The sequence below is a fragment of the Leishmania infantum genome, chromosome 28 (assembly GCF_000002875.2).
Source record: "Leishmania infantum JPCM5 genome chromosome 28".
Lineage (NCBI taxonomy): Eukaryota > Euglenozoa > Kinetoplastea > Trypanosomatida > Trypanosomatidae > Leishmania > Leishmania infantum.
Genome location: NC_009412.2, coordinates 782666 through 796931, shown reverse-complemented (window position 1 = coordinate 796931; position 14266 = coordinate 782666). Strand labels below are relative to the sequence as shown.

Here is a 14266-nt window from a genome sequence, read left to right as displayed (position 1 = left end):
CGACTAGTCAATATACAGAGAGGAGGAATGGCTTGCGTTACCGGTGGGTGCTGCAGTGCAGTCTACTATGTCTGCTTAGCCGCCATCTGCATCTACCTCGTCGTCTGCATTCTCGCGGTTCCGCAGTACCGCTTTGTGGCCCTCATGATCTTCGCCTTGGTGACCCTGTATGCCACCTCCGCATGGCGCCTGCTGCCGTCTGAGCGGCTTGTGGTGCGTGAGATGGCAGAGGCAATGGCGAGGCAGCGCTGCCCACCCCCGGCGGTGGCGGTGCCGTTCGCCACACCCGTGACAGCCGGCGCGGCCGTCACTCATCCATCGTCGGCGTTTCATGAGCCGTACAGAGGTTCGATCTGAGCTGCCCCCTCGCGTCGTTCCCCCTTCTCGGCTACCCTTTGTCAAATTGTGCCTTCTACTCTCTTGAGCCACGCCGCGCTTTTCAGGAAGGGAGGTGTGCGCGTGTGTGTGTGTGAGAGGCGCCATTGTCGGCGGATGGCGCTTCCCTCCCTCTCCCTTTTATCTTCTAAATCTGCTCCATTTTCTCTTGTATATTGCATCAGCTGCTGTGTGTTCTGCTCGTGCCAGCATTCTTGGTGCATGTCGAGACCCAGTCTTTTCCTCGAGCACTAAATCCCCTCTTCGCTTGTGTGTGCTTGCTTTCAGTCTTGTATCCGTTCATCATCTTACCTCTGTTCGTGCAAGTGAGCCCGCTCATCTTACGATGCGCGCCCCTTTCTCTCTTCTGTTGGCTTGATCGCTTTTCGCTGCATGCGCCCACTCCCTTACCCACTTCGCGTGTCCGCGTGCGCAGCAGCGAGTCCTTTCAGGGAAGGTAAACGCAGTGGAGCCGGAAAAAAAAGGAAAGCGAAAGGCTTGCGCAAAACTAGAGGGGTTGCAGTGGTGGTGGACAAGCGGTGACGTGTGCGGACACACACACACACACACACAGCACACATCCACACATACGTGCCATGCTTCTCTCGCTACGCGAGAGGGGGCCCCGGAGACACGCCGTGGTCTCCTCAAAGATGGGTACGAGAAGGATGGGACGCGCTGCCTCTTCCGTGTGGATCTCTTCCATGCAGCTATCTTTATGTGTGACGTGTCTTTGCCCACCTCATCATGCCTGGCCGGCGCGCCGTGGAGCGACGGCGTGGGTAGAGAACAAGGACCCATTTGTATGCGCTCTGGCCTCCCTTGAGGCTCCTTCTCGTACGCGACACGGCAGCGACTCTTTCGTCTTGCGTCATTCACGCATGACACATTCCCACTCGATCGGTACCCTTCTGCGCCTCTTCCTCTTCTCGGCTCACCGCCATCCGCTCTGTCTCTCACCTTGGGGCTGCTGGTGGCTCTCTTTGCGATCCCCAGGGAAATCTCGCACGACGTGCGCGGCTTTGTAGACAAGAGCAGCTCATGTTTCCCTCCTCCCCTCTTTGCTTCCCTGATTCTTCTTCAAGAGCGCATCTTCACCCCTGATGACGACGCGGGGGGGGGCACATGCCTCTGTGCGTCGTGTCTCTGAGCCCAGTGCCCACTCTCTCTGTGGGGAAGCCAAGCAGCCCCTATTCCTGCCACTGCACAACCACCTCTGGTGGTGACAGGGTCAGGCGCGCGTGACGTAGGGACGTCAGAGCGATGTATCACTGCCGATGTCCGCAGTGTCCGGTGCTGGACGGCGTGGCGCCGGAGCGACCCGCGGCCGCGCACACGTTTTCGCCATCCACAGGATGGGCGGAGTGTCGGCGTGACTCGAACGCGTCCCACCCCCGGCCCTCACTGCCCACTGGGGGCGGGGTGAGCCTGGCCCCCCCCCGAGAGGGATGCCCCGGGTGATGGCCAGCATAATGTGCGTGGCTGTGGGGCGACCTGTGGGGCGGGGTTGGGTAAGGTTCGAGGCAGAAGCCATGCACCGATGACCGGGTCTGGGCATTGCTGCACCTCGTGTGCCTACGGCTGCCTCGCGCCGCGCGACGGGGCCTGTGACCGGCCGGGCAGAGATGAGCTTAGCTCTTGTTGTGTGGTGGCATGGGCGTGGAAGGAAAACGAAAGGGCTCGTCTTCAGCATCATCACTGCCAGCCGCTGCCGTCACTGTCTCCATCAACAGCAGCAGCGTTTGCTGTAGCGCCATCTCGGAAGGAGATGAGGCCGAATCCATCCCCCCTCAAAAAAAAAAACATATGTTTCGTGCCGCGTCTCCGCGGCTCTTATTTGAGCGGATGTTGCCTCCGCGCTCTCGACTTCTTGGCTCCTTCGTTCACTCTTCTCCCATTTTGTCTCTTTCTCCTCGCGTTGTCTCTTCCCCATCCGTCGCGCTCCTCTGACGTGCAGCGTCAACAAGCGTTCACACCGCCCCAAACACGTACTTGAACAAAGCAGTCTTGTGCAACCAATCCATCGTTTCTCCCGCTTGCTACTGGCGAAGACTTCAGCGTGGAGCCTAGCGCGCCTTTCCAGTCTTCCCTACGGTGTGATTGGAAGCCGACAAGGGTGGTAAAAGGAAAAGCCATGACGCTGGAGCACTGTGCCGCGGCAGCGCTGTATATTAGCGCCTGCAAGCGCGAGCACGCGCAAATCTGTGATGCCTTCGTGCAGGCCCTGGACAGGGATGCCAAGGCTGCTGCACTTGGTCAAGGCACCGTCCCGCTCAACGATATCGACGTCTGCTGCGTCGCGGAGGTGATCCGCACGCTCAGCGATGAGAGTCAGCTTCGCGTGCTGGTGCTGGAGGAGAACTCGTTTGGCCTGCCCGGCGTGACGGCGTTGATGGAGGCCATCGAAGCCAACCCAAACCACATCCGCGAGCTGCGCCTTGGCAAGAACAACCTCAAGGACCAGGCGGCAGTGGTCATTGGACACACGCTGTCCCGCAGCGGGTGCGGCTTGAAGGTGTTGGACCTGTCCGAAAACAACATCACGAAGCTGGGCGTCATTCCGATTGCGGCAGCGCTGCAGCAGCCCTTTTGCGATATCGTGGAGCTCAGTTTCCACAACAACAAGATCGGGTGCGACGCCGCCTCGTACCTCGGTCAGGCGCTGCGTGCAGCCCCGAAGCTGAAGCACCTTCATCTCGGCTACAATGCTCTGCGCGACAACGGAGCCGCGCAGATCGCTCGCAGCGTCCCCCACGCGGCGTGCCTCTCCACTTTGGACCTTACCGCCAACCGCATCAGTCGCGAGGGTGGTGAGGAGCTGGTGCGGGCCCTCATGACCCCTACATGCACGGTGCAGCGCCTAAATCTGCGCCACAACCAGCTGGATAGCGAGACTATTGTGCTCTTCGCCGACGTTATTGCCCACAACACGTCTCTCATCCAGCTTTTCCTAGGCTTCATGAACCCCTCCCCTGAGGCGGCAGCGGCTGTCCTGTCGGCCATCCCGCAGAACCACGCGCTGCTCCTGCTGGACATCTACGGGTGGAAGCTGAACCCAAAGAACACCCTCGCGCTTATTCAGGCCGTGCAGGAGAAGAACACCACCCTCGCTGCGCTCGTCACAGATGCCTGCGAGTTCATTGCACCGCAGGTGGATGAGGGCAATTTGATGCGGGAGGAGAGGCACGACCTGCACCCCATCTACGTGGGGCCTAACGACCGCGATGCTTACCTGGCCACGAAGAGTCTGCGCCGCTACTCGCGCGCGCAGTCGCGCCGGCAGTCCCGCACAGCTTCTCGTGTGCAGTCCCGCACAGCCTCTCGTGCACAGTCGCGCACGAGGGCTGATGGCCAGCCCGCCAGTCGCACCGGCTCGTCGCACCGTCGCAGCGAGCGCGGCGGAAGCCGCCCGGCCAGCATCTCGTCGCGCGCTGTGAGCCCGGCGGAGCAGGAGCAGGCGCTGCGGTCTCAGTGTAGCACCCCTCGCCACAGTCGGCGCAAAAGCGGCAGCCCACGCCACCCGCGCCACCGCCACGGCGAGAGTGCGCCAACCGACCCTGCCGCAGCCACAAGTGCTGGCGCGCTGCTCCGAACGCCGCGCTCTGTGCCGGCGTCTACCCGCTCCGCATCTCGCTCTTCCAGAGCCGCAGCAGGGCATCTGGTCCCCGTGACGTCCAGGAGTGTCGACGAGGACATCGATGTGCTGATTGATGAGTTGCAAGACACCCCAGGTGACCCGCGCACAACGAAGGTCCTCAAGACAATCATCAAGTCACTGCATGAATCGATCAGGCAGCAGCGCACGCAGATCCAGGTGCTGAAAACCCGCGTGGAGGCGCTCGAGGCTCGCCGCGAGTGCCACTGCGCCGGCCGTGGGGGCAGCAACAGCAGGTCCGGCACCAGCCCTCAGCGAAGCGGCAGTGCGGGAAACCCGACGCATTTGACTGGACCTCTTGCGAAGGGCGGCGCCGCCGCAGCGAGCCAGAGCGGCACCAAGGGGTCGTCTTACCACCGCGTGAACAGCAAGGCGGGGATGATTAGCTACGGAAAGATCACCGCCACTGCGGACGCCAACGGCGACGGATTATACGCGCATTATGGTCATCAGAATCACCAGGCACAGCACAACCCCGCTGCCAACTCCTTTCAGCGCTCCATGAGTCGCATGAGCCAAAACACGAGCATCACGGTTATGGAGCGGTGCACGACGCCGCACGTTTCGCAGGATGTACCCCCGGACATCGCGCACCCGAACGACGAGTCTGGCGAACACCACCCGGAGGGGGTGGAGCTGCAGCGATCCGCAGCTATTCAGAGCTTTCCACCTCGCATAGAGCCGTCGCCATCGCAGGACCTCAACCCACCGCTTCGCAAGTCTGTCTCGCACGCCTTCTGAACCAGCGCGAGCAAAGGCGAATGCATGGGCGCGTGTGTTTACAAAGCCGGGGCCATTGATAGGCATTGAAGCGTCAACGATCCTACCACCATCACCCTCTCTGTCTCGCTGTCCCCGTCTCTGGTCGGGATGCCACCGGCCCGCGGTGGTACACAACTCAGCTTTCTCACTACGGCGCTGCCGCCCCTCTCCACTCCGTTTTCCCATCCTGCGCTTCTCTCCTGCGTTCCGTGAATCTTCATGTGCGTGTCTCTCTCTGCAGTGCTACTGTACATCCGTGTTGTGAAGTGGTGCCTTCACGCTCTTCTTGCCTCCTCTCCCCCCCTTCCGCTCTCTGTGCTGCTGAGCTCGTTTTTCTTTCTCTTCCACTGCCCCTTCCATCCTGTGATACACTGCTAAGGGTGCAGCTGACGGCCACGGCATGCGCTGTTCTCCCCACGCTCTCTTCTCTTTCCTCTCTCTATTGATCTTTACGGCGGCGGTGTCTCTCGGAGACGTGATTAGCTCTATCCTCGCGCGTTGCATAGGAAGGGGCGAGTACACGTGGGGGGAGGGGTCTTAGCGTATCGGCGTTTAGATTCTCAGAGGGAGAAAAGCGGTTGATGTAGAGGGGTGTGCGGTAGACTGAAGAGCGCAGACTTGGAGAGAGTAGTAGCAGCTGCCGGCACGAGAAGAAGCGAGGAGGATGCGGCTGCCGAAAGCGAAGCGACGCCGCACACAGTGCGCATTTCTCGTCCTTGCCTTTCTTCAGTCGCACCCCCCACACACACACAAAAAAATTCAACAACAACGTCCTTTTGTTTTTTACTTTTTTTTTCGAATGACGCACAACGCGGAGGCGATATTCTGTGAGTGCATCTGCGTGCGTGCGCTCGGTGTTGCTTCTGCCATCTCTTGTGTGTCTCTCTTACTCTCTTTGCATGCTCTGCTGAGGCACACAGGAGAGGCGCAGGCAGGAGATGGGAGTTGCAGAGATTAGATTTCGTTTTCTTTTCCCCTTTTCGGATGTATCTCTCAGGTCGTGCTGCACCACCACCTACTTCTGTGTGTTATGCTTGGCTTCTTTGTCAGCTCGCTCGCTTTCGTTGTGCTGCTGTGCTTGTGGGACTGCTTTCCCTCTCTCTCGTTTCTGAAGGACAGGTGGGGGAGGAGGTGCGTGTACGTGCGCTTTAGTCGTTGTCATGGTTGCTGCGAGCTCTACTCGCTCCCCTCTTCTCGTTCTCTCGTTTCGCTCGAGGTGGAAAAGGCGAGTTTTCAGAGGACTGGGCGAAAGGCGACGGTTGCGCCTCCGCTGTAGCTGGCGCATGCGTTTCCTTTGCGTGTGTGTGTGTGTGGATGGGATGACTCGATGCCAGAGAAAGAGTGCGGGGTGAGGTGAGGGGAAGACGACCTTGATACGTATGGGCGCGCGTGTGTATGTGTGGGCGGGGCGGAGCGGGGGCGAGGCTGATGAGCTCCGCACATGAGGATGCGCTTCTGAAGTGCCGCACTGCCATCTTGTTTTCTCTGCCCTTCTTCGTCTTTCTTTCCGTCTTCTTTTCCTTTTGTTTCTGTACTAGAGCTTCTTCGCCCGTGCTGACGTGCGGGGGAATGCGTTCGCTTTTTTTTCGCCTGTCGTATTGTTTTCCTCTTGTGTTTTCGCTTCCTCCTCCTGTTCTCTAGAAGCCCCACTCTCTACCCACCCCTTTGATATCCGCCTCTATCTATCTCTCTGTGTGCGTGTGCCGGTCGGTTCGAATGCTAGTTTTTTTTTTTCTGTTTCATGTGTGTGTGTGTGTTTTACTGGCTCCTCCTTCATACTCCTGTTCCAGTTTCTTGCTTCATCGCTTTCCTTGATGGATAGAATGCGCTGCTCTCTCTCCTCCACTCTCTTCCTCTCTCTCTCTCCCAACCCTTTCGCACTCACTCGTGCGCAACGTCACGTGCATGCCGGCACACACCGACCCTCTTTGAAGGCGGGCTACGCATGTTGGAATGCATCCCTTCTTACATGGCGATGCTTAGAGCTCCAGCAGCGCAGTGACGAGGAAGCGTTGCAGCAGAAAGAGCAGGCGAATACAAGGGGACAGCAAACGGCAAGAAGAGGAGGTGCTAAGGTGCTTCGTGTGTCTTACCAGCTTGGGAGGGGGGCGAGGGGTTGGAGATTGGGTGGGGACGGGGGAGTGGGCAGAGGAACGCGACATGGAGGTATTTCCTCGCTCTTCTTCGGTACGGTCACGGTACGCGATTTAGATTTTTTCTTGGATACACACACACACACACACACACACACAATGGACGCGCGCTCCACAAACGATTCGTCTGTGTATGCTGTCTATGTGTGTGTGTGTGTGTGTGTGTCTGCGTGTGTGTATGAGTGTGTACGTGTACGTGTGTATGTTAGTTCATCCTGTTCCATGTTTCCTTTTTTTGTGAGGGGGGTTTCTTTGTTTTCCCCTCTTTTTTTTTTAGCCGCACCCGCTTCTCCTCAACGTACGCGTGCGTGTGTATGCGTGCGCGCTCAACCCGACGTGAGAAGTGTAAGCAGGAACAAACGTTGAAAAACTAAAACAGAAAGGGTAAAAGAGCAACCAAACTGAAAGCCACGCGCGAATTCTGGCGGTCTCCTGATGGATGCAGTGTAGTGGCGATCGTCTCGACGGTGACTCACCTGATGTGCATGTCGGAGACGTCGGATGTACTCGTGTTGGAGTTGCGCAGCGAAGCGAAGGGGTGTTGCATGCTTGGCTCCGGCAACACGCACTCAGTTCTCCGCGTGTCTTCGTGCCTTGAGAGCATCGAGGAGGAGGATGCGACTGGTTGCACGGCTTTAGAGGGCCACGATCGCTAACATCTGGAGCCAGCCCCCGTCCCCCGAGTCTCATTATACCGCCGTATCTTGCAATCCTGCGCCATTGACTAAGGCGTGCGTTTGGAATGCGATGTTGCGGGAACGGCGAGATTGCTTCCGTGATGCATCATCTCCAGACAATGAGGCTTCCCATGCAGGCACCACGCCTCCCCTTCACGCCCGCAGCTCGCTGCATTTTTTCATCGCGCACCTCATCCTTTGACTTCTTTCCCGCCGTTCTCTTTGTCTCCCTTTTTGTTTTGCTCGGCGACGTCGCCGCGTGCGATGACTACGGTGGCGGCTTGCGACCCCACTATTCACACACCCACACCCGCACCTACACGTAGTGCAAGGCTTTTCTGCACACTTCAGTCTGTCCGTGTGTCTTCTCTGCTTCCACTCGACCCACACGAGTCAGCACGCGGTTTGTTTTTCATTGAGAGGAGGACTGAGGGCGTTGCGCAAGAGAAAAGGAAAAAGGGAGCCGCCAGGAAAGAGGGTGACAGAGGAGCATTTTGAGAGTGGTGATCGAGAACGATAGTGTGGGGGACGCGCCTCGACGAGGTGCATCCACGGCGCTCGTCGGTTCCTTGCGCACAGGCGTACCCCGTCGGCGCGCACACGAGACGACAACTCTGTTGTGGCGGAAAAGTCATCTGCACATTCGCTTTTCCCTTCGCACAACGTCTTCCTTTGTATACTCTCTCTGCTGCGTCGCTCTTTTCTCCTCTTTCGCGCTGTGTGGCTTTCTCTCTCTGTGAGTGAGTGCTGCGCGTGTGTGCGACGGTGGTGCCTTGGCGCACATTCGACCGAGCTCGCCCCCAGCTCCTCCTTTCATACCAAACCGCACAGTGTCGGTGTGGGAGGCAGGGCCATACGCAGAGGTGCACACTTATTCCTCGCCGCCCGCCCACTCCTACACACTTCCGATTCACAGCCGTTTTTTTGTCGTTTTCCCCCGCCACGTTCATTTTTCAGCCGCTGCAGAACACTGTGATCCCGTCTATTGTGTGCGTATTCTACTCCCCCCCTCTCCCTGTCTGTCTGTATATGCTTGTCTGTGGGTCTGCCCGCGCGTGTCTGTGTGCGTGTGTGTGTCTCATTGCTGGCTGCTGCTGACGATTGCTGGCGCTGCAGTTTTTTCCCGCCCACCTAATCAGTGCACACACATATATATATATTTCATTTTGTTTTCTACAGACCAGGAAGGCGCTACCCTTTGTGTGCTCTCTCGCTCTCTAGCGCACCACCGATACATACCGATTCGTTCAGAAGTACACCCGCAGCCACACCCCGTGCGCTTGCGCGAACCCCCGAAACAGAGGCAGTGGGCGCAGAGGAAAGTGGAGAGGATATGTCCTTGCGGAGTCTTGTGACTAGCGGGCAGGAGCCGCTGCCGCCGCGCCGCCCGCCCGCGTATGCCTACCATACAGAGCCCCAAATGCGCATGCTTGCCTCGGACATGTCGGCGCGGGCGTCCGTCTCTTTAATGTGGAAACTGTGGCTGGAGGGTCAGTACAACGAGCTAGGGAAGAGGCTTGGCAGCACTGGTGAGATTCTGGAGAGAAAGGATGAGGTGCGCTTCGCGTGCGAGTTTCTAGCGAGTGGCGGGCTGGACATCTACTGCCTCATCTTGTGCGATCCGTTCAACCCCTTGCGTTTCTCGCCAGAGCGCACGGTGCGCAGCATGAGCGCCCTCGAGCGGGGACGACGGCAGCGCACCCTTGAGCACATCATCGGCATTTACGCTGAGGTCATGCTTCAGCTGACCGACCTGGTGGCAGATCAGAACGACCTCGGTTGGGTGATCTACGACCGCTACCCGGGTGTTTTCTACCGACTCATTGAGTTTCTCGAGGACAGTTCCCTGTGGGCCGCCGCCACGGGCCTGCTGGAGCACATTCTAGCTTGCGTTGGCCCAGTACTGGAGATCAGCAAGAACCCATCTCTCATCCGGGTTTTGCGGCGCGCCTCGCCGACGGCGCTGGCTGCCTTCTGCCGCTTTCTCGCGCTGCTCATCTTGCCTGGCCTTGCGCAAGGCCAGAACCCGATCTTGGCGCGTCGGCTGCACTACCCAGAAACGGTGGCGGTGCTGCGGCAGGTGCAGCGGGTGGTGGACAGCAACGTGCTGTGGCTGATCGGCGAGGAGGGTCTCGTGTCGACGCTCATTAGTCTGTGCGAGCTGCGACCGAACGGGCTGCGGGTGCAACAGGGCGGACGGTCCATGATGATGTTTCCTCCGGAGACCACCTTGATTGGTGGGGCCGGGCAGAGAGCAGTCAACGCGACGCGCGCTGGCGGCCGCGCCAGCGTCGTGCCCCTCGGCAGCGAAGACGTCGACTGGGAGGACGAGGAGGAGGAGGATGACCAGTGGACAGACAATGAAGAGCAAGAGGGAAGCGGCGCGTCTGGCGGAAGCGATGGTACGGCGGACTTCATCTTCGACGGCTCCTCCCTACCCACGCTCTTCGCCGGAATCGAGCGCTTTCTTGGCATCGGGCAGTCCCAGGGCCAAGCGGCTCGCACACCGGCGCCGTCCACCAGCCCCACACCGCTACCACCACAACAGGCGCAGCAACCCTCTCCGCCACCTGGATCGACCGACCCTTCCGGTGCCCCTCCACCGCGCGCCGACGAGTCAGCGGCGTTTTCAGAATACCTCGAGTACATCCGCACCGCCGTACGCAGTGGCACGGTAAGTGCGGCGCTCGGCGTGAACCGCGCCACCTCCGGCGTGGCACCGTCGCTGCCGCCGCCACCGCCGCTGTCTACTCCAGAGCAGGGCGGCATTCGAGTGGAGGTGGGCAGCGGCAGAGGCAACGTGGCGGCGCAGATGGTGGCCGAGCTGGAGCGCGCTGGATTGCCACGCGACGGCGCCGAGCAGATCGCGTTTCTGAACCGCATAACATCCAACCAGTTCCAAGCTGAGGACCCATCGCGGCTGGTGCAGTGGATGCTGGACCGTGACATGCTGGAGGACGACGACATGGAGCAGAACTTCAAATCCTCGATGGACATCCACTGGTGGGTGGGGTCGGCCGACACGCGGCAGCGCTGGCGGCTGCGGGACCCGTCCTTAATCCCGGAGAGGGACGACAACCGCTACGCACTTGTCTGCTCGACTGTGCGTCGCACCATTGCACCCGGGCCGAGACCGCCAACGCTAGAGGAGTTCAACTCGGCTAATGAGCGGCTCTCGGCGGAGCTGTTCGAGCCGCTACCTCGCGTGGACGCACTCGACTTGCTGGACCCCGTCGACACGCAGCGCATCGTTGAGTCGCAGAGCGAAGTGCTATACCTGCTGAACATGTTCCTCTCCACCTTCTACTTCAGCGACTCGTGGAAGGCGCTGCGGGACTGCCGTTGGGTGCCTCGGTCTGTGCCGATGCTGGAGGCCGCCTTCGGACTGGACCCATCGCTGCCTGCGTTCGTCGACGTGCCGCCACACGTAAACTTGTCCGACAAGTTGCGGGCGTTGCCGCGCTACTTGCCACCGCGTGCCTCTGATGACCAAGAGGAGTCCGACACGCTCGCTGATGGCTCGCCGCGCTACCCCTCAACGTGGCGTCTTGTTCCGTTTCTCCAGCTCCTCGGCGACCTCGCAGTTGTGTACCTGCGTGACCCCAATCAGATGTCCGAAGAGGAGACGGAAAATCATCAGCACGGACCCGATACGATGCGCAAGATGGAGCTGCTGCGCGGCCTTTACGAGTACTGGAACGCTCAAGACCGTCGGGAACAGGAGATGGTGGTCGAGGATGCCGAGGTCGTTGCCAGCGCGTGGAGAAACGCGGAGGCCATCGCCCGCGTCCTGCACAGAGATCAAGAAGACAGCTGTGTCCGCGTAAGCTTGTACCAGACGCTCGATTCGTATTTGCGCACCTTTCTGTTTCGTGAAGCATACCGCGATGCCCCGGACTGCCCGCAGACAAGACTCGGGCAGGCACTCCTTACTAGCGTTCTGGAGCGCATCTACAACGGCACGCGTATTCCCGGGCTGAGCGGGTCGATGGCGCCGGGGCGGCTGCTGTCGAACATGCTTCAGGTTCTCGGGGAGCTGCTGCGCTACCACGCCGGCAACCTGCGCACCTTATGTGCCTATGTGGTCGGAGATCGGGACATGTCGCACCTGAACGAGGCGATGAGCAACCCGAACCGGCAGAACCCCGTCATTCTCTCCGCAGAGCATGAGGAGGTCGAGGAGATCTTGAAGCGCCCGCCTCTGGAACGGGAGGAGCACGAGCCGTTTGGCAGTGTGCTGCTGCGACGCCTCTTCACCTTCGGCGTCGACACGCATCACCTGCTGCGCTCGCTGTTGCTTTCTCTCACTCCGGGGCTACGTTCCACCGGCAACTACATCTCGAAGCCGGTGAATGACTCGGTAGACGATGTGCGGCTGCCACCGACACTCCCCGGCATCGGTCGCACAAGCGACATCATCTCCGGCGATGCCGTCCGTATTTCGTACGTGATTCGGGTTTCGCGGCAGTACACGCGCGAGATCAGCCTGGCGCCAGCCCATGGGCTACGACGGGAGGAGCTCTTGAGGGAGCTGGTTTGCGTGCTAGCGCGTACGCCGCACCGGCAGGCCCCTGAGAACCGCCCGTTTCCGGGCCTGATGTGTGGCGAAAACGATCTGGCATTGCTGCGCAGCCAATGGCCGCTGCCGGTGGTGGGGCCACCGCCTCGCCTGCGCGCGACGCTCTTTAGTCGTCGTGGCGAGGGCAGCGCGAAGGCGCCGCCGTCGGCAACGCCCTGCGCGGAATCATTTCTTTCACCGACGCAGGGCATCCTCAACACTGCGCAAGCGCAGACCGCTTCGTCAACAGATCTTCATGACGCAGCAGAGACGGCTGAGGACGCGGCGCGACTGGAGGAGCTGGCTCCACTCTCTCGTCTCCTGCTCGGCGAGCCGCACAAGCTTATCTTCAGCGCCCTCTGCGGGCTGAACATCGAGTCCATGGAGGACAACAGCCGCCTCTCCGTCGTGACAACAGTGCTGCTCGTGTTTTTGCGCGTTGCGTCAGTGGGGAGCTCAAGAGAGAGCGCTGCTGCTGCTGAGGCCAATATTCGCGACGTTTTGGCGAAAATGAAGTCTTTTGCAGGGCACGGACACAGCGTGTGGCTAGGGGAGGAGCGTGCAGCTCGGGCGAAGGAGCGCGAGGCGAGGAGGCGTCAGGCGCTGATGTCCGTGTCAGGGGACCAGGGGATTTGCGCGTGTGACTGGCACGACGCTCCAAAGGCTGCGGAGGCGGAGTATCAGCGTCGTAAGCCCGACGAGGCGGCGGCTGCCCTCACAGATTCCTTTGAGAGGCCTACGGGAGAGGGCAGCGCTGCGACAAAGGGTGGACTTACGCCTGATGAGCTTCCACGGCGCTGCCCCTCCTTCATGGCCTACGGCTCCTGCGATCCTCCGCACGAGGGGAGCGTGTATCAGCGCGAGTTTGGCGGCTGCTTTTATCGCAGCTTTTTCCGCTTGTTGTGCCTGTGGGTCGGCTACTACGCGTCTTGTCAGCGGTACGTGGAGACGGTGTACTTCAGTACGGAAGTCGCGTTCGGCGAGTACAAGACGATGGCGCTGTTCCTGATGCGCATCCTGCCAGACTTTTTCATGCCCCACTTCTCGCAGTGCTGACGGGAGAGCTGATGGATAAGGAATAACGGCGAACGGTATGGGTAAAGAAGGCCTTGGGGCGGTGGTGGACGAGAGACACAAGAGACGAAGGCCTGATGTGGTGCTTACTTGCCGCTGCCGTTCTGTGCCACAAGGCATACGTTGCCAGAAAGCGACGCCTTTGCGTGCTTCTCGTAGCCCCCTCCCCCCTCCATCCGCCTTCTTCCATTCTCTGTGCCTACAGTGACGTTATCCGTTTCGCCCACCAAAGAAGAGTACCGGTGTTGTGTGTCGCACGCACCGACAGAGAGGGAGACGGACACAGATTGCATGGCGCGCTGCGATGCGAATAAGCAAAGACGTTTTTTCTCGAGACTCTGCTGCAATGATGATGGAACCCCACAGATATAAGGGGCGGTAAAAAAACCCTCCCCCACTTCTTTCCATGTCTGCGTGTTTGAGTGCTTGTGGCACGTGTGTATGTGTTGTGCGGGGGAAGCGTTTGCGATGCTTCCTTCCTCCTCATCCTCTTCATGTATCCCCCGCCGTTCCCCCTCCCCTGCTTCGTAGCCTGTGCAAGTCTACGCCTTCACGGACGTGAGAAAGAGAGGTAGGACAAGAAGAGCGCCTGCCGCGGCGGGGCAGAGCTGCGTGCGAGGGGAGGGTGGATGGCTGGATGAGGATGCACCTTGTTTCGATGTGTGGGCAACAACACATAAGCATTCCCCTTCCTATCTTATCTTTACTACACAGCTTCAGAGCAGCAGCAGAGGAAAAGCAAAAGGCGGACGCAAGACAGAGCGAAGGAGGTGCGCGGCGAAATGCCGCTGCGTGTGTCGCACTACTTCCTCTTGCTTTTGTCCACCCCCCTTTGCGGGCACCTCCAGCGGCATGAACGAACGGTGGTTTCTTTGCGATTGTGGATGCCTGCGCGCCGGTATAATGACGCTCTCCAGCCTTAAAGCGCGTGCAGTAGTGTATTCTGTTGCACACACCGACACACTCATACACCCGCGCAAACATTCATGCACTTGTGAACACGGTCACAGGA

The 14266-nt window shown here is 59.7% G+C and overlaps 3 protein-coding genes across 3 annotated transcripts; all 3 read left to right on the top strand.

Annotated features, from left to right (window-relative positions):
* Positions 1 to 27: 27 nt before the first annotated feature.
* On the top strand, positions 28 to 357 carry LINJ_28_2130 (conserved hypothetical protein; the record flags this gene model as incomplete). The annotated part of the gene is made up of 1 exon (XM_001470202.1): positions 28 to 357. One exon carries the CDS (start codon positions 28 to 30, stop codon positions 355 to 357), a length of 330 nt encoding a protein of 109 aa, XP_001470239.1.
* Positions 358 to 2509: 2152 nt separating this feature from the next.
* LINJ_28_2120 (conserved hypothetical protein) lies at positions 2510 to 4771 on the top strand (the record flags this gene model as incomplete). Its single annotated transcript, XM_001470201.1, has 1 exon — positions 2510 to 4771. The coding sequence occupies one exon, from the start codon at positions 2510 to 2512 to the stop codon at positions 4769 to 4771; it is 2262 nt and encodes a 753-aa protein (XP_001470238.1).
* Positions 4772 to 8955: 4184 nt separating this feature from the next.
* On the top strand, positions 8956 to 13236 carry LINJ_28_2110 (conserved hypothetical protein; the record flags this gene model as incomplete). Its single annotated transcript, XM_001470200.1, has 1 exon — positions 8956 to 13236. One exon carries the CDS (start codon positions 8956 to 8958, stop codon positions 13234 to 13236), a length of 4281 nt encoding a protein of 1426 aa, XP_001470237.1.
* Between the last annotated feature and the right edge of the window lie 1030 nt (positions 13237 to 14266).